Raw genomic sequence first — 18,147 nt, 5'->3', positions numbered from 1 at the left:
CAGTGACCCTTAGTACTCAAGACCCCTGTCCACTGTGGGCCCTCCTGATACCCGCAGTCTTCCTGATCACCTGTCAGAATTGTCACTGGGTCCTGCATCACGTGTCACCAAGGACATCCCCTCCCAGCACGTGTGGCCGGTTCTCTCCCTGTCACTGTCCCTGATACTATTCCGCTGATTCCCACCACCTACTGACCTCCATGCTGGTGGCCTGGGACAGGACTCATCATCGGCTGAGCCTCCCCCCTCACCCGGGCCCTTCTCAGATCCTTGTCCTCTTGCCAGAGGCCTCATACCTACTGAGGGAGAGTGATCTCTGTGGACAGAGGGCCACTCACTACCGCTGGCTTGGCGTTCACAGGATACCAAGGGCTTCTCTTTGGACGGGGTAGTAAGTTGGTAAACCCAGAGTGAAATCTCTCCTGGGTGGGCATACTCATGCCAGCGTCGGAGAAAGAGTCTTTTCTCGTCTGCCATCTCACTATCAAATCTATCTTAAGTTGCCACTCACCCTGGGAATGTGAAGAACACCCCGACTTTGAGGTGGTTACAGTATAGCGGGGGTGGGGGGAGTTCCTGACACACAGTGGGACAGTTCTAGAACTGCAGGGGTCGTGTCATAACCGACAGGGGTGCCACAGTTAGGGAAGCTCTGCGGAGATGGAATCCCTGCTGGGATGGGGAAGGCCTCAAGGAGGAGGAAGAGGGTTGTCCAGTGGACCTGAGAGGGCTTGCTTTCTAGACAGACACATCGAGAGGTTAAACCGGGCTTAGAACTGTAGCTCCAAGCTGGCTGTGCAGTGCCGGAAGGATCAGAGGTGCCAGCAAAGCTGCGGGGGGCCCGGGCAGTGGCTGGATGAGAGACGCTGAGCTCCTCCAAGCCCTCCAGCCTCTCAAGGTGGGGGGTGGTCTTGGGTCTCTCCTGCACTGACTTCCCCTCCGAGCTGTTGTTTGTGCTCATGATCTCAGCAGTTTCCCAGAGAGCAGGATGTTCCAAGCTTGTTGTGCCTCTGAGATAAGGGGACGGATGGAAGCAGGGGTACACCCGAGGGCCCAGCCGGAAGTGCCTGCAGACCTCTGGGGGAAGCAGCAGAGGCGGCGTCAGCAGGACCCCCTCCATCCACCCCACACGCACACTGCCCCCACCCCACCCCCGGGCCCCATGAGAGAGAGGGGCTGACCCCAGGTGGGGGTGGTAGAACATTCCTTCAAGTCTAGAGGCTGGGGCACTGCTCTTTAATCCTTCTCTAACTTGCTGTGTGACTCGAGCAAGTTGCTTCACCTCTCTGGGCCTTGGTGTAGCAGGGGCAGAGGTGAGGAATGTGACCCCTCAGACCCCGGATCACCCTCCCAGTGTGAAAGCTCAGGCAGATGTAGCCTTTGGTCCTGGAGACGGGCACACACAGGAAGGGCCTCAGGCTGCAGCACTAAGGGCCCAGCTCTGGGGTGGACCCCCGACCCTGCCCTGGTTCCCCATCATTTGTGACTCTGGGTGTGGGGATGTTGGTTAGGTCACTCCCCTCTCTGAGCCTCAAGTCCCCACCCGTGTGAAGAGGGGCAGGGAGTACTGGCTAACATGCCCCAACTCTGCCCCCAACCGCTCATCTGAACTTGGGCCTCAGTTTCCACACCTGTCAGTGGGCGAGTTCCTACTGGAACCAAGAGAACTTTCCACTGTTTGACAAAGGCAGGCCATGGGGGAGCGAGGGCAGGGGGTGAAGCAGGATAGGTGCCCTTGTGCACCCTCCTGGCTGTGGGGCTGCCACGGGGGAGGGGTGGGAACGTTCTGGGCGGTGGTGGCCCGAGGGCCAGCCTTGCCCCCGCTGACCCCTGCCCTCGCTCCGCCCCTCCAGTGGGAGCGCCTCTGGTTCCTGCTCCTGACCTTCACCTTCGGCCTCACGCTTACCTGGCTGTACTTCTGGTGGGAAGTCCACAATGACTACGATGAATTCAACTGGTGAGTGGGGACCAGGGGGCGGGGCCTGGGGCCTGGGCATCTGGTGGCTGAGACTGGGGTCGGGGGTGAGGGACGGGTTTGAACCTCTCTCCCAGGCTGGTCCTCAGGGCCCGGCCACCACTGGCCACCAGCTGTCTGTGTAACCTTTGAGGGTGTAATCCTCTAGAGAGAATAAACGCTTAGGGGAGCTGAGACCAGCTGGGGAGAACAGGGAACTCCTTCCTGCTGCTGCTATCATGGAAATAGGGATGTAAGACAGGGCAGGGGCTCGGCTGGGAGCTGGGACCTCTGGACCCCTTGTGGACAAGGACTCCAAGGCCCAGAGAAACCAAGGCCTCAGCAGAGGAGGTGGTCCCCGACCCCAGGCCTCCTGCCTCCCTGAGCAGGGCCATGGGCCGGGCTGGCAGATGATGTGGTTCTGGGAAAGCTCAGGGTCCCTTGTGGGCAGCAGCCTCAGGTCCAAGGACATGTCTGGGGCTGGGTGCACAAGGGCACCTATCCTGCTTCATCCCCTGCCCTCGCTCTCCCATGGCCTGCCTTTGTCAAACAGTGGATGGCACAGAGAAGGGGAAGGCCACTGGCTCCAGTAGGAACTTGCCCACCGACAGGTGTGGAAACTGAGGCCCAAGTTCAGATGAGCGGTTGGGGGCGAAGTTGGGGCTTGGCAGCTGGTGCTCCCTGCCCCTTCTGTGCTGCCTTTTCCTCTTGGTTAGAAGTCCAGCTCAGTGTGGCCATGGACACAGGAGTGTGAGTCTTCTCTCAGGCTTGGTGTCCTCTTCTGTAAAATGGGATAGCAGAGTGCCAGCAGATAGCAGGTCTTTTTGAGAACAAAATGAGATGATGGATGTGAGAGGGCTCCAAGCTCTCCGAAACCTGAGGTCACTTCCTGGGAGGCTGAATCTCCAGCTGGAAGGTGGTCGTGATGTTAGAATTTACGATTTCTGGACTCTGGGCTTCTGATGGGCTGTGGTTCGAGGATTTTGTAGTGATCTTAAGACTCAGTTCATGGAGTCTGGCATTCGCTCCCCTCTGCATGGCACCAGGCTGTGCTTCTGTGATTAATGATCTCAATAAAGGACAGGCTGCTGCCCTGCAACAGCTCGGCGAGTCAGCCGGGGCCCCAGCCGAGTCCCAGAGGTGGCCTCTGGCCTTTATTAGATGCCATAAATAAATTATTCATCCTCGCAGGTATCCAAAGCACAGGCACTGCTGTGGGCAAGTGGGAGCATTCCCTGATGGGCCTTCCCTGAGGTCCTTGGATGGCTCTGCTGAGCTGCAGGGCTGCCGCCCCAGTGCTGGTCCACCCAGTCACGTATAGAAGGAGCAGCTAAGCCCGGAGAGGGACAGGCCTCCCCTATGGCCATACAAGCAGCTAGTGCCAAGCACACGTATTAGGACAGTCCGGGAGACTGGGGCTCAGCGAGGTTAAGTAGCCTTTCTGTAGTCACACAGCAGGATGCAGTCAGACCTGGGACAGGGACTTAAACTACCTGATTGTATCATGTGGTCCACGGGGCCACCCCACTCTGCCCAGAGACTGAGCTCCCCATCGCTGGGCAGCTCAAGCAGAGGATGGATGTTGGGGAGGCCACAGAGGAAAGGCATGCCTGTGCTCGGGGAGGGTCTGGGGACCTGCAGCTCCCTTAGCCAGTCTCCTTGGTTTCCTGGAGTTGTGCTGGGATTCAGGAGCCCCTGGCCTTGTCCTCAGAGTACAGAGAGCCTCCAGGGATAGCTCATGCGGCAAGAAGAGGCAAGCAAGACCTGGATGGTCAGGGCTGAATGGGGAAAGCCAGGGAGGGACTGGCTGGGCTGTTACTGTCAACTGGGAATTGGCAGGGGGGGCTCCCTCCAATTCTCCCAGGAATGGGAGAGGCACGTGGAGCCAGAGGCTTTGCAGGACTAGTTACCAGGGCCGGGGGCTGCCTTTTCTTGGGCCTCAGTTTCGCCTTGAGTAAATCTTGCCCTCGAATTCCGAGGGTGAGGGCCAGGGGAGAGCAGGTACCCACCCCACGGTGTCTTCCTGCAGTCCTCCCAGCCCCAAGAGGGTAGCAGGCCTGAAGCTGCCTGGTGCCGGCTCATTTTCTCTGATGACCCTGTGCACGTTGCTTGCTGCTTTCTCTAAGCCTCAGTTTCCCCACTTGTACAGGAAGGATATGGGTGGTTCAGTCTTTCTGGAGAGCAACTTATCAGGCTCCAACAGGAACCCTAAAAACAGCTCATTCCCTTTGGTCCTGTGATTCCATCTGTAGGAGTCTTTCCTAAGGAAATAATTAGTAATGCAGAAAGGTATGTGCCAAAGAGTTTTTGTGTTAATTTATAATAGTGAATAATTGGAAACTATTAATTGTCATTAGTAGGAAGTTGGCTTCATGCGGTACATTAGTGCAACAGAAAACCTCATGACTCAGAGAAAAATCACATTTCCTCAGGCTTTTACTGACATCGGTAAATGCTTATGTTAATAAAAAGCAGAGAGTTGAGTACTTACCTTGTTCCTCACATAAACTTCATCCTCAGGAAACCCTAGGAAGGGCACTTTGTTATTCTATCCTGTAGATGAAGAAACTAAGGTGCAGGGAAGTCAGGTGTTACATGTCATCGATCCTAAGACCTCATCTTTTCAAATGTTGACGTTGAAATTGAGATGAATGTCACAATCAATAGCATCTTAGCATCAGGGAAGTCTGTCACCTCCCCAGCGTCCTGCAAGCCAGGGGATTTGAATCTGCGAGTGCCTCCCTCCAAAGCCTGAACTCTGACCCCTGTGCTATACACAGTGGGGTCTCGGCTTTGCTGTTTACAAAAATATATAAGCAGAGGGGGGCACCCACCAGAAAAAGGCAACAGAGTTTTGGTGATGATTACTTCTGGGCAGTGGAATTAAGGGAAATTGTTTTCTTGTTTATGCTTCTTGCCATGCCCAGGTGTCCCCCGAGAGCCCTCCACTGGCTGACCGATGGCCAGGGAAGCAGTGACCTCCTCACGGAAGGGCCAGAGTCTAGTACCTGAGCAGGCCGCCCGAGAGCTGAGAGCTGGCAGGCCCCAGGGAGCATCCAGGCTCCCTGGTGGAGGTCTGACCCCTGCCCCTTGTCCTCCTGGCAGGTACCTCTATAACCGCATGGGCTACTGGAGTGACTGGTCCGTGCCCATCCTCATGGCCACAGCAGCTGCCTTCACTTACATCGCTGGCCTCCAGGTACATGGGGCTGCCTCAGAGGGAGGTGGCCCTGTTCCCAGGGGAAGGGAGGCCTGGCTTGTGCCGGGCTGATGGAGGGCCCCACCCTGGTTTGAGGAGGACGGCTGGCTTTTCTCCAGACCTCTGGGGCTTGGTTTCTTCAAGGTGGAAGGTCCTCTTGCTTTGCCCCCTTCTGGCATGTTTTCCCCTGACCCCGTGAGGACATCCCACTGTTAGGCCCCACCGTAGACTTCCTCTTCCAAGAACGTCTGCTTTGGTCCTTGCTTCCAACACAGCACTCCTTCAGATTCAACTCAGTCCCCAGGCTGGACTGGGAGCTCCTGGGTGTGTGTTACCTGCTCAGTCGTGTCCAACTCATTGTGACCCCATGGACTGTAGCCCGCCAGTCTCCTCTGTTCATGGAATTTTCTAGGCAAGAACACTGGAGTGGATTGCCAATCCTTTCTCCAGGGCATCTTCCCGACCCAGGGATCAAACCCAGGTCTCCTGCATTGCAAGCAGATTCTTTACCCTAGTGAGTGAGCAGCAAAGCAACTCTCCAGGCTCCTAGGGGACAGGCTCAAGTCTTCTTCAGAATCCTGGGTCCTGAACTCCCAAAACATGAATTAGGCAGCCCAAGTGCAGCAAGGCCCAATGAGCTCTTGAGGGAAAAACCCTAGAGGAGAAGGAACCTGGAGGAACCTGAAATAATCTGGGAGGCGGCCAGGCTTGGGCAGAGCTGAGCAGAGCTGGGCATGAAAATGGTTTGCAGGTTAGCTGACTGCTTGAGCCGGGCCTGGAGAGCCCGGGGAGCAGGGTGTCTGGGGAACTGGCAGGAACCTGGGCCACACGTGATGCCTGACTCTTGCCCTCTGGGCCCTCCCTCAGGTCCTGGCACTGTGCCACATCGCCGTGGGGCAACAGATGAACCTGCACTGGCTGCACAAGGTGAGGGTGCCTCCACAGGGACTCGGAGGAGGGGAGAGGCTGGAGGCCACAGCCGCAGAGGGAGGGCCCGGACACACCTTCGCTCCCCTGGATCATGGTTATAATTGTTCTAGGAGCTAACACTGGACTGTATTTACTCATTTACCCCCTCAGCAGCCCTGCAGCATAGGTGCTGTTATCATCCCATTTTGCAGTTGGGAAAACTGAGGTACAAAGAGGTTAACTTGCCCAAGGTTTCCAACTTAATAAGTAGAGGGTCCAGGCTCCTAGATCTACAGCCCTGTGGTTAACCAGCGTAGGTCACAGCTCCAGCTCTCTGGCTGGCTCTGACTTCAGTCTCATCCTCTCTTTCTCTTCAGTGAGCTCATCTTAAAACTCTGATTCAGTGATATGACTCCCAGTTTAAAGCCCTTCCCACAGATTCCATTGCTCCCAGGAGGATCCAAGCTCTCCTTCCAGACATTAAGGCCCTGAGCAGGTTATCCCCTTGCTGACGTCGCCCAGCTGCTGTCCTGGGACCGTCACCCTCGGCTTCTGCCACACGAGACATCGCAGGCCCTCCCAGCACGCCTGCCTCTTCTCTGCTTTATGTTTTCACTCCCACCTCCCTTTCTCTCTCTTTTGAACCCTTCCTTGGCTTTCCTCCCACCTACCCAAAGCTTCTCTGGCTCCCCCAGTCCCCTAAGGCTCCCTGGCCACAGTCCTGACATCTCATTGTCCATTTCCATCTGGCTCCCTGACCCCGACCCTCCCTAGTCTAGGAGCTCCGTGCAGAGACCAGAACTGACTTTCCATCTCTGTGTCCCCAGCGCCCCACGCAGGGCTGGACCCAAAGCAAAGAGGCATCATACATTCCAGAGCCTTGACGCTCTGGCTCACCGTTCATGGCACACATGGTGTAGAATGCACGTGGCTGATGCCTCCTGCTCTTTCTGAGACCCCAGTGGGCTCAGGAGTGGCACAGAACTGACCCAGAGAGAGGCCCTCCCTCCCAGGAGCACCAGGGCCCCTGAGAGAGGGCCGTGCCACCTCTCTTTCCCCAGAGCCTGACTCCATGGGCTGGCCATTCAGGAAGAGGCAGAAATGTCCAGGAATAATCATGAGCCCGTGAGATGGGTCCAGAGTGACTCTGAGGGGAGGGGCTCACTTCCAGCTAAAAGGATACAGAATGAGAACTGGAAGAAGGATGTGGTGAGCTCCACTTGGGCTGCATGGAGTGGGAGGTGCCTGTGGGCATCTAGGCATGCCTCCAGGGTCTGGAGCTGGGGAGTCAGACCCAGGTGACTAAAGTCCTGGAGGGATAAAAAGCAGTGAGCCACCTCTGGTCCCCTCCAACCTTCCTCTTGCTCATCACTCTTTCCTAAGATCTCCTCTGCACTTCTGAAGCCTTCTCTGTGAGGGACTTTCTTTTCCCAGCTGCAAAGCTGACACTTGAAAGGACGCCAACTGCGGGCACCCCAGGTGGGGCTGGTGCACACTGTGGCCCCCTCCTCTGGGGCATGCCTGGCTCTCGGCAGGCCAGGGCACACCTGCTTGATCCCAGCAGAGAGGCATCTGGAGGCTCAAGCCAGCCAGGGCAGCCGCACAGCACAGGGAGTCTTCTCCTGGGGGCAGGGGGCTCAGATCCCTTCATCTGCACCGGTGCCAGCTCCCAGGGTGCCCAGCCCTGCCTTCCTCTCCCCTCTGATCCCTCCCAAGAGATCTCAGCATGAGGAACGTCCTTCCAGCTGATGCTTAGTTGGATCCACTGCACCAGGAGGGAAGGAGCTCCCTGGGGCTCAGTAGTCAAGTAGGGGCTGGAAATTCTACCTCTCTGTTTGCAAGAGTCTATGGTTTTGTTCTAAGATTTTAAGGAATTCTTATTTGCGGGGCGGCGGGGTCGGGGGGTGTTGTTTTAACTAACTTTTGGCCATTAGTAAAAGAAGTACAAAATGTAAATCTCCCCATTATCTTTCCAGAGATATTTTAAGCACATGCAGATGTGTGTATGTACACACACATACACACACATTCCTTTTTCTTTAAACACAAGTGGTAGCCTATTAAACCCTCATTTTGCATCTTAACATTTTTTTGGGTACTTTTTTTTTTTTTGCAGTATAGTTTATGCATGGGCTTCCCTAGTGATTCAGCAGTAAAAGAACCCACCTGCTATGCAGGAGATGTGGGTTCGATCCCTGAGTCAGGAAGATCCCCTGGAGGTGGAAATGGCAACTCCCTCCAGTATTCTTGCCTGAGAAATCTCATGGACAGAGGAGCCTGGCGGGCTACAATCCATGGGGTCACAGAGAGTCAGACACGACTGAGCCCGCACAAGCAGGAATACATGATTGTGCCTATAAAGCCACCCTTGCCCATAAAGTGTTCGGGGATTTCTGGACTTTGCCATTCCCAGTGGGTGAAAATGGTGCCTCGGTGTAGTTTCTTTAGTTGATTTGCAATGCCGTTAGTTTCAGGTGTGCAGCCAAGTGATTCAGTTAGACATATGTCTACTTTTAGATAGTTTCCCACATAGGTCACTACAGAATACTGAGTATAGTTCCCTGTGCTACACAGTAGGTTCTTATCAGTTACCTATTTTATATGTAGTAGTGTGTATATATATATATATATCTCAACCCCAATCTCCCAATTTATTCCTCACACCCTTTCCCCCTTGGTAACCAGAAGTTTGTTTTCTGTATCTGTGACTCTATTTCTATTTTGAAAATAAGTTCATTTGTACCATTTTTTTTTTAGATCCCACATGTAAGTGGTATCATATGAAATTTGTCTTTGACTTACTCCACTCAGTTTGACAATCTCTAGGTCCATCTGTATTGCTGCAAATGGCACTATTTCATTCTTTTTGATGCTGCCATTGTTGTTTAGGTGCTAGGTTGTGTCCGACTCTTTGCAACTCCATGGACTATAGCCCTCTAGGCTCCTCTGTCCATGAGATTTCCCAGCCAAGAATAATGGAGTAGGTTGCCATTTCCTTCTCCAGGGGAGCTTCCCAACTCAGGGATCAAACTCACGACTCCTGCATCTCCTACATCAATGGGCAGATTCCTTACCACTGAGCCACCAGGGAAACCCATGCCCACTTTAAAAAAATTATGTTACTAACATTTGTCTGCAAAGAGTAGGACACGTCTGAGCAACTAACACAACATTTAGTAAGCACTGACTATTTTGCTGCCAGCCATGCTGCTAAGTCACTTCAGTCGTGTCCAACTCTGTGCGACCCCAGAGACGGCAGCCCACCAGGCTCCCCGGTCCCTGGGATTCTCCAGCCAAGAACACTGGAGTGGGTTGCCGTTTCCTTCTCCAGTGCATGAAGGTGAAAAGTGAAAGTGAAGTCGCTCAGTCGTGTCCGACTCTTAGCGACCCCATGCACTGCAGCCTACAGGCTCCTCCGTCCATGGGATTTTCCAGGCAAGAGTACTGGAGTCGGGTGCCATGTGCTAAGCATTTCACTTGCATGTTCTCATTTATCTTTCCAAACCCCTTTCAGGCAGGTGCTCACTCTCCCCACGTCTGCAGCTCAGGAAACACACTCTGAGAGGGTAACCACCCCCATTAGGCACAGTCACCAAGGAACATGACATGAGTGGGTCCCTGAACCCTGGGCCAACCATCTGCGGCTTGAACCACACAGAGCCCAGATTCTCATCACCTTCCCAAGAGGCCAACATGTTGGCAAGGCTGGTTTCCAACTCCTCCCGGGTCCCAGCACCCAGGCAGGGCTCAGTGAATGAACAGACATACTCCTGTATCCTCCATCCCTCCAACTGTCATCACGAACCGCAGTGCCTCCGGCATGGAAAACCAAAGACCACTTTCTCCGAGGCTTCCCCTGGGCTTTCCCCACTTTCTGGGTGGGATGTATCCTTTGCAGTCAGACTTGAGGAACAACAGTCTAGTTGTTAGGAATCAGCACTGTTTCCGTGGCTTCAGGACACAGTGTGTGTGGCGAAATCCCACAGGCGCTGACCGTTGCAGTAATGCTGCGGAGCATAACAGTTGCCACTATGACAACTGCCGAGTTCAGAGAGGATAAAAATTTTCATTGCATTAGGATCCTGGGAAATCAGTTTTATCACAAGTATTTCCACTAGCAGTTCCCTACTATAATACAACACACGCTCAGGGAGTGACCCTCCAGAGAGGCTTGCTGTGCCCTGGAGCTGGGGCAGGGAGCCTGCGTGTTGTGGGGGGCGGGGTGGGGGCGCGTCGAGAGCATGCTCCCCGGGGCTCCCTCCACTGCACTGTGAGGGCAGATCCCCAGAAAGAGCCTGACCTCCAAGACAGGCAAAGTGGGGGTTGCTTCTGACTCTGCCCCCTTAAAGCTACATGACCAAGCAAACCCTTATGCTCTCTGAGCCCCGTTTTCCTATGTGTAAAATGAAGACGATAACATCCTGACTGGGCTTTCACAAGGATAAACACGAGGAAAAAGCGAAGGGGCCTCCCACAGACCCAGGGCACACTTGGGCCCTCCACGCACCTTCATATCTCTTATTCCCATGTCTTCTGGGCCAGCCTGTCACAGTCCATAAGGGTTCCTACCCATTTCAGCCTTATTACTGCTTCTTATTAGAACATTTGTTTCCAGGCTGATGGGCCAGAACGACAAACCTCCAAAGGAAACCTTAATCCCAGACAAGAATGAATCTTCCCTGCCTGGCAGGGAACGAAGATGGATCAGCTGCCGTTTCTGCTCTCACGAGCCAGAAACTCAATTTAGAGCCTGTTTGGTTGTTGGAGGGCTCTGGGAATGCTGCTGCCACTGCCAGAAAAGGCACTGTAGGGAGAGAAAGAGGACGAGAGCCCTGCTGGCACAGAGAACCACTGGGAGCAGGCAGTAGGGAGTCAGGAGGACCAGAGGTGGTGGTCCTGGCTGGCACCTTGTGGAGCTGGGGGCTGTGGAAGGCTTCAGGGTGAAGACATGACCTGAGTTTTACAAGACCAGCCTGGTGGTGCAGAGATGTAGATCCAGGACCCAAGGCAGGGACCCTGGGGGCTAAATAACCAGAAGCTAGGCATCGCTTAGTGTGGGGAAGCATCTTGTGTTACAGGACACATGTCAGATCCCTTTGTGCCCGCAGCTTTCTGTCCCACAAGGGTTCCGTCAGAGCTCTGCTCCTTACTGTCTCTGGGAGGGCAGCTCCCATAACTCGTTAGAGGCTGGGACTGAGAGCATGCCTTGGTGACAGGGCGCATGGGGCCGCCCCTGCCTCCCCTCTGCTTGCTCCCGCCTGAAGGCCGGGGGGAAGGTGGACTGGCTGTCAGGCTCCCACACAGAACCCGGCTCTTCAGCCTCCTGCCTTGTGACCTGGGCAAGTCACCCTTCGCCCGAGCTCCAGGGGAGCCTTGATATCTTCACCTGTCACACAGGATGAAAGGTGGCTGGGAGGGCGGGCAAGGCCTGGAATGGAACCTGCTGGGCACCGGGAGGCCCCCGTTTGCTGAGTGTCTTCCCTCGCCACACCCTGAGCCCTGGGGCCATGTCCCCAGCCCAGCCCACCTGTCTTCTCTCCACCCTCCTGTTTCTCCTGTGTTCCCTTCTTTGCCAGGCCCGCCCACCTGCCTCCTCCTGCCTCCATCTCTCACTGTCATCTACCTGCCTCTGCCCTGCCAGGTCGGCCTCTCTCGCACGCCCCACTCTCCCCATCCATGTCTCGGCCCCTCCCTTTGTCTCTCCACCTCTGCTCTCCCTCCCCCACACACGGGGGACCCTTGGGCTGTCCAGGCTCTGGCGCCCCCTGACCGTCTGGTGGCTCTTCCCCTATAGATCGGGCTGGTGGCCATCCTGGTGGCCACCGTGGTGGCCATGTCGGCCGTGGCCCAGCTGTGGGAGGACGAGTGGGAGGTGCTCCTCATCTCCCTGCAGGTGAGTGGGGGTGGGGGCCCACTTGCTGGTTCCCCAGGACCCTCAGAACAAGACAACACCTTTAGGTCACTCCCATTCCTCCAGACTGAAGTCCAGAAGGCGGGGTAAGGGTCCACATCACAGAGCAACTCAGAGACAGGGAGGATTCTAGCACCCAGGGTCCCTGGACTCCCAGTGTCCTCTGAAAAATAAAGACAGCTGCCTGCCCCATGGATAGGGATAGGCCGGGAGGATGCTGGTGACCAGAAGGTCTGGGCACGGCTGGGAGCCAACAGTCTCTCTTGCCCCTTCCTGTACCCAAGGGCACAGCACCGTTCCTGCACGTGGGGGCCCTGGTGGCTATCACAGCACTCTCCTGGATTGTGGCAGGACAGTTTGCCCGCGCAGAGCGATCCTGTAAGTATGACTGGGCAGGACCTGTTCCCCACCCATGTGATCCAGGCACCAAGGCCAGCTTGCCCTGCCCCAACCTGGACTGTACCTGGGCAGCCTGGGGATGCGGTGGGGCCCTTGCTCGTAGCATGGTGAGTCCTGGTTCAGAGTGGCCTGCAGGTTGCACAGAGGTGACAGCCTCAGCCTTGCATGTTTCCTCCTCTGTGTCTCTACATCTGTGTGTGAGTTAGAGGCCGGGTTCACTTTTGCAGCAAGAATGAGGAGTCCTCTTGGTGCAGGGTCCCTCTCAGAGTGTCAGGGTCCAGACCAGTGGAGGGAGGAGGGCTCTGGCATGCCCTGCCCTGCTGCCTGGGGCTCACAGTTGTGCCCGTGTCTGCAGCCTCCCAGATAGCTATTCTCGGAATCTTCTTCACTGTGGTGTTTGCCCTCTACCTGGCCCCTCTCACCATCTCCTCTCCCTGCATCATGGAGAAAAAGGACCTGGGCCCCAAACCTGCCCTCATTGGCCACCGTGGGGCCCCCATGGTGAGTGCCTCTTGTGGGCCCTAAAGACTGGGTGAGGGGTGGGCAGAGCTGCCATTCCAGAGGGAGAGGCAAAAACCTATCTCCTTGTAGGAAGGAGCTGGCAGGGAAACGGGTATAATAATAATAGCAATGATTTTTAGCCCTTCTTGGTGATGATGTGTGTGTGGTAGGGGCGGGGGCTGGTATATGGAAAGGATTGGTGTAAAGACCAGAGAGTTTGGGTGGGATCAAGTCCTGAAGAGCCTGAAGGCAGCTTGCTTAAAAGATTTCACTTTTATCCTGAGAGCCCTGGAAAGACACTGTGAGGCTGTGGAAGGCCCCAAGAGAGAGGGAGAGAGAGAGATGCTGGTTGTGGGGAGGGGAGCAGGCTCCCAGGGCTGGGATGAAACAACAAGAAAACCCTCCTGTGGGCAGGAGAGCTGGGTGCGGCCCCAAGCTCACTGTTAAAGGAAAACATTTGCACCAGGGTGAAACAGGGGAGGAAGGCATGAAAGTCAGCACCTGCTCCTTCTCTGCCACCCCTGTGATCCCATAGTAGGCCCTCCCCTTCAAAGGAGTGAGTATGCTCCAGAGCCAGGCTTCCAGGCACCTTGGCAGCTGTGGGAGTCAGGACCAATTCCATCTTCACTGTACCTGTTTCCTTATTTAGTACCCCGGGATGATGGGAGTGCCTGCACCATAGGGCCACGAAGAGCAGGAGTCTGTTAGCATGTGCGATGTGCCTAGATATGAGTCTGGCTTACAGAAAGTAAGAGTTATACTCTTCTGTTTCCTTGGGCAAGCCCTTCTGCTTCCTTAGGTTGGGTTTCCCGACCTATGGAAGCCTTGAAATGCGGTTCTCAACAGAGGCAGTACCTCTCCTCACCACCAGAGGGCGTTTGAGGGCTCTTGAGAGCTTTTTCTTGGTTGTGAGGGTCTTTGGGAGGTCCACCGTGTTACTGAATTTCAGGGTAGTTAAGGGAGCCTCACAAAGGAAGCATTTAAAGGAGATGTCGAGTCTGACAGGGCTGCAAATCACCCTGAAGGTCCTACACCCCCTGCATGCTGCTGCTGCTGGTAAGTCGCTTCAGTCCTGTCCGACTCTGTGCGACCCCATAGACGGCAGCCCACTAGGCTCCCCCGTCCCTGGGATTCTCCAGGCAAAGAACACTGGAGTGGGTTGCCATTTCCTTCTCCAATGCATGAAAGTGAAAAGTGAAAGTGAAGTCGCTCAGTTGTGTCCGACTCTAGCGACCCCATGGACTGCAGCCTACCAGGTTCCTCAGTCCATGGGATTTTCCAGGCAAAAGTACTGGAGTGGGGTGCCATTGCCTTCTCCACACCCCCTGCATTTGGGGGTATTATTGTGCCCATTTCCTAGATAAGGCTGCGACCTGTGCCCCTGAGTTGGAGCCTGGTGTCCTCCCATCACACCCTGTGCTGCTTGCTCCCAGCACCTGGAGGCAACCAGCTGGGAAGGCCATCGTTTCCCATCAGAGGGATCTGGATTTGGGGTCCAGTTTTGCCACATGCCACCCATGTGTCTTAGGGCGTTGCTGATCCCCTCCAAGTCTCCCTGCTGCTGGCTTTTGTGAAGATAAATTAGAAGCACAACCTTCCAGGAAGCAGGGCCCCAGCTTATAGCTGCTCTTCTTTCCATGGCCCCTATTAATCATCCCACCTGCTCTGGAGGCCACAGGACAAGAGGGTGTGCTGAGGCAGGAAGGAGGGGGCAAAGGGAAGGAGCAAGATGGCCCTATGCAGGTTTTTTTTTTTTTTTTAGCAGAAGTGGAACAAATAGTATAATGAATCCAATACCACCTTCACCACTTATAAATATTTTGCCATTCTTGTTTCATCCATTTCCATGATTTTTCTTTCCCCTCTCCCTTCCCCCCACTTTAATATTTGAAAGCAAATCCCAGACACTGTATCATTTTACCGATACTTACTTCAGGGTGTATCTCTAATGTATAAAGACTTTAAAAATGGAACCACGACCACAATGCCACTATTACACCTAACCAAATTCATGATCATTCCTTAATACTATCTAATACTGAATCAGTGCTCAGCTTTCCTTTATTGTCTCTAAAATGTCCTTTATTGTCTCTAAACTCAGAGACCTGAGTTTTTGTAGTTGAAAGTCAAGTGAAGGTTGCTCAGTCGTGTCCAACTCTTTGTGACCCCATGGACTGTACAGTCCATGGAATTCTCCAAGTCAGAATACTGGAGTGTGTAGCCTTTCCCTTCTCCAGGGGATCTTCCTAACCCAGGAATCAAACCAGGATTTTCTGCATTGCAGGTGGATTCTTTACCAGCTGAGCTAAGTATCTTTTGTGCTAAGTTGCTTCAGTCGTGTGACTCTATAGACTATAGTCCATCAGGCTCCTCTGTCCGTGGGATTCTCCAGGCAAGAATACTGGAGTGGGTTGCCGTGTCCTTCTCCATAAGTATCTTTTAGTCTATAATAATCTTCTTTCCTTTTTCCCCATATGTTTATTTGTTGAAGAAACTGCATCATTTGTCCTGTAGAATTTCCCCATTGTGCATCTGGCTGATTGCATCCTAGTGGTGCTCCTTAACGGGCTGGTGTAGGTGTCTTGACACAACTCTTTCTTGCATCACTGTGAATGCATGAGTATCAGTGTCTACACCTGTATACATCGGCCTGGGGGAGGTTCACACATCTATGTGTGGTAAGCCCAAGTGCTCATCCCTGTCTTGGAGATGGTATCTGGGTGTCATTCCTGTGGGGGGGCCCTGTGTGCGTGTGTGCATACTGTAATATTTGGTCAGACTGACTCCAGAGATGAGCCTCTGAAGCACAGTGGTCCACCACGAGTCTGTGACGACCATCCCACACTCGCACATTTCTGACAATACACCCCATCTGCATTTCGGCCTGAGGCAGTGGGAACCCTCTTTCTCCAGGAAGTCAGCACCTAACCTAGAGAGACCTGAGTTTAAAAAGCCTCCAGAAAAGAGACTTGGCCCTACCCAAACACTTCCTCTGTCCCCTGGGTCTCCATAGCCACTGGTGTGCTCTTTGTGTCTACCCATAGTCTGCCTCCTGCCAGTACCCCTCCGGTGGTCATCTGTGGGAGGCCTGGCATCAGGGCATTTGGAAGTGATTGAGTAGGAACTCCACCAAGTCTACACCTCTCCTCAGGTGCCTCTGTGGGCTCCTACGCAGCCCACTTAACTGGGAAACAAGGTAGCGCCTCCCCCAAGGCTCCTCTGCCCTGTAGAAAGGGGAAGAAAAAAGCACACCTTTCAGAGACTGCTGACATCTGTTACCTCATCTATGAGCTTGATAACATTAACCCATTTTACAGCTAAAGAAACTGAGGTCCAGAAGGGGAAGTGATGGGCCAGGTCGGTGACTGGGAAGAATTGTTCCACCTCAGCTCCAAAGCCTTTGCCACGCCAGGCTGCTTTCCAGAAGAGGGGAGTGTGTTATGTGCTGAGAAATGGGAAAAGCATGGCCACAGGGAGAAAAGATGGGAATGAGCATGTCTTGGTGAGAAAGGGATGAGCCATGGGAGCACTTTCCATCCTTCTTCACTGCCGGAAGTCTTCCCAGTCTTCCATCTACGCTGCACTTGGTCCTAGCACAACCCTTGGTACGGTGCTGACCCCTAGTGGCAGAAAAGGGTATGACAAGATCATCAAACTAAATAACTAGGGAGGGAGACTCAGGACCCCAATTCCCCCAACTGGAAGGACCCTCAGAGAACACTGTACTTATACCCGCGGGAAAACAAGACCTATAGGAGGATAAAGAGATGCACCTAAGGCCACAAAGCTAGTTAGGGACAGAGTCAGGACTAAGACTAGGATTTTCTGATGTATATTCTATAGGGTAACAGCTGTCATTTATTAAGCATTTACTGTATAGCAGGCAACATGCTTGGGGCTTTTAATAACAGTCTAAGAGATGGTGTTTTCACGTCTGTATAGATGAGGAAACCGGTCACCCTACTGAAACTGTGCCATGGTATCTACCCTCTCCTCTCCCTTGGGGATCTCCACCCGGACTCCAAGTTTAAAGAGGAGGAAACTCGGCATTCAGCTCAGCCCAAGACTATAAAGAGGCAGAAGACTGTAAAAATATCCTCTGACCTCCACATTTATATTCATCAACACTAACCACCCCTGTTTCTCTCTTTCCTCCCCATCCCCCAAAAAATCTGTGAGACAGGCATGATTTAACAGATAAGGAAATTGAGCTTCAGAGAAGCTGTGTGGATGCCCAGGGCCCCACAGCTACTGCTTGAAGGAGGGGGATTAGAACCAGGCCTACCCAGCCTCCCAGCATGGAAGACTTTTGCTGGCTGGGGAGGGGCACACCAGCTCAAGCCTGGCTTTCCCCTCACCACCACCTTCCCCCTCAGCTGGCCCCGGAGCACACGCTGATGTCCTTCAGGAAGGCCCTAGAGCAGAAGCTGTACGGACTCCAGGCTGATGTCACCATCAGGTAGGTGTGCGGATTGGGAGGACAGCGCCTCTTCCCCTCCTCAGTGCATCCACATCCAGGTCTCTGGAGAAACCTCTGGTCCCAGAGTCTTGGGGATGGGAGAGCAGAGGCTTGGGTTACCCGCTGCAGGGCAGGCACCATGTTTGTGCAAGGAAACATGTGCTGTGCGTGTGTGTGCTAAGTTGCTTCAGTTGTGTCTGACTCTCTGTAACCCTATGGACTGTAGCCTGCCAGGCTCCTCTGTCTGTGGGGATTCTCCAGGCAAGCATACTGGAGTGGGTTGCCATGCCCTCCTCCAGGGGCTCTTCCCAGCCCATGTTTCTTATGTCTTCTGCGTTGACAGGCAGCTGCTTTACCACTAGCACCACCTGGGAATCCCCTTGTGCCATACTCCAGGATATAAAAGATGTAGAGAACAAAACAGACTCTCTTGGTTCAAGCAGAGTGGAGGTAGGGACCTGGAGTCCTGCCACTGATCCACTTAATGGAAATATGAGATCTGTATGGCTCAGCAAGATGGAGCACAAACACTCTCATGAGTGAAGTCAGCAAGTTCCTGAGTGATCCATTCACTGTGATGTCAGTTATATTTTTAAAGACCAGATAAAACTGATTGATACATTTTCTACATGTAGATAAATAAGTATGTATTAATATTTATATAAAGGGCAAGAAGAATCCATACCAATCTGATGACATCTCTGAGAAGGGGAGGGGGCAGGGTATTGAATTAGGGTACCACAGTATGAAGACACCACTCCCATTGTAGACACTATAGAATTGTGTGTTTATCAACTCTTCCTAGCAGATGGTAG

At 53.8% G+C, this 18,147-nt stretch overlaps 1 protein-coding gene across 3 annotated transcripts in view; it reads left to right on the top strand.

Annotated features, from left to right (window-relative positions):
- Nucleotides 1-18,147, top strand: part of GDPD5 (glycerophosphodiester phosphodiesterase domain containing 5) — a 90,935-nt gene that overhangs the window by 60,556 nt on the left and 12,232 nt on the right. For all 3 annotated transcript variants that reach the window (XM_055549107.1, XM_055549105.1, XM_055549106.1), the window contains 7 exons: nt 1,854-1,957; nt 5,060-5,153; nt 6,021-6,080; nt 11,857-11,955; nt 12,258-12,351; nt 12,728-12,873; nt 17,250-17,332. In XM_055549107.1, the coding sequence (XP_055405082.1) occupies nt 1,854-1,957; nt 5,060-5,153; nt 6,021-6,080; nt 11,857-11,955; nt 12,258-12,351; nt 12,728-12,873; nt 17,250-17,332 (680 nt within the window). The remainder of the gene's footprint in view (nt 1-1,853; nt 1,958-5,059; nt 5,154-6,020; nt 6,081-11,856; nt 11,956-12,257; nt 12,352-12,727; nt 12,874-17,249; nt 17,333-18,147) is intronic.

Source organism: Bubalus kerabau, chromosome 15 (genome assembly GCF_029407905.1).
Source record: "Bubalus kerabau isolate K-KA32 ecotype Philippines breed swamp buffalo chromosome 15, PCC_UOA_SB_1v2, whole genome shotgun sequence".
NCBI lineage: Eukaryota > Metazoa > Chordata > Mammalia > Artiodactyla > Bovidae > Bubalus > Bubalus kerabau.
This window is presented reverse-complemented; position numbering and strand designations above follow the sequence as displayed.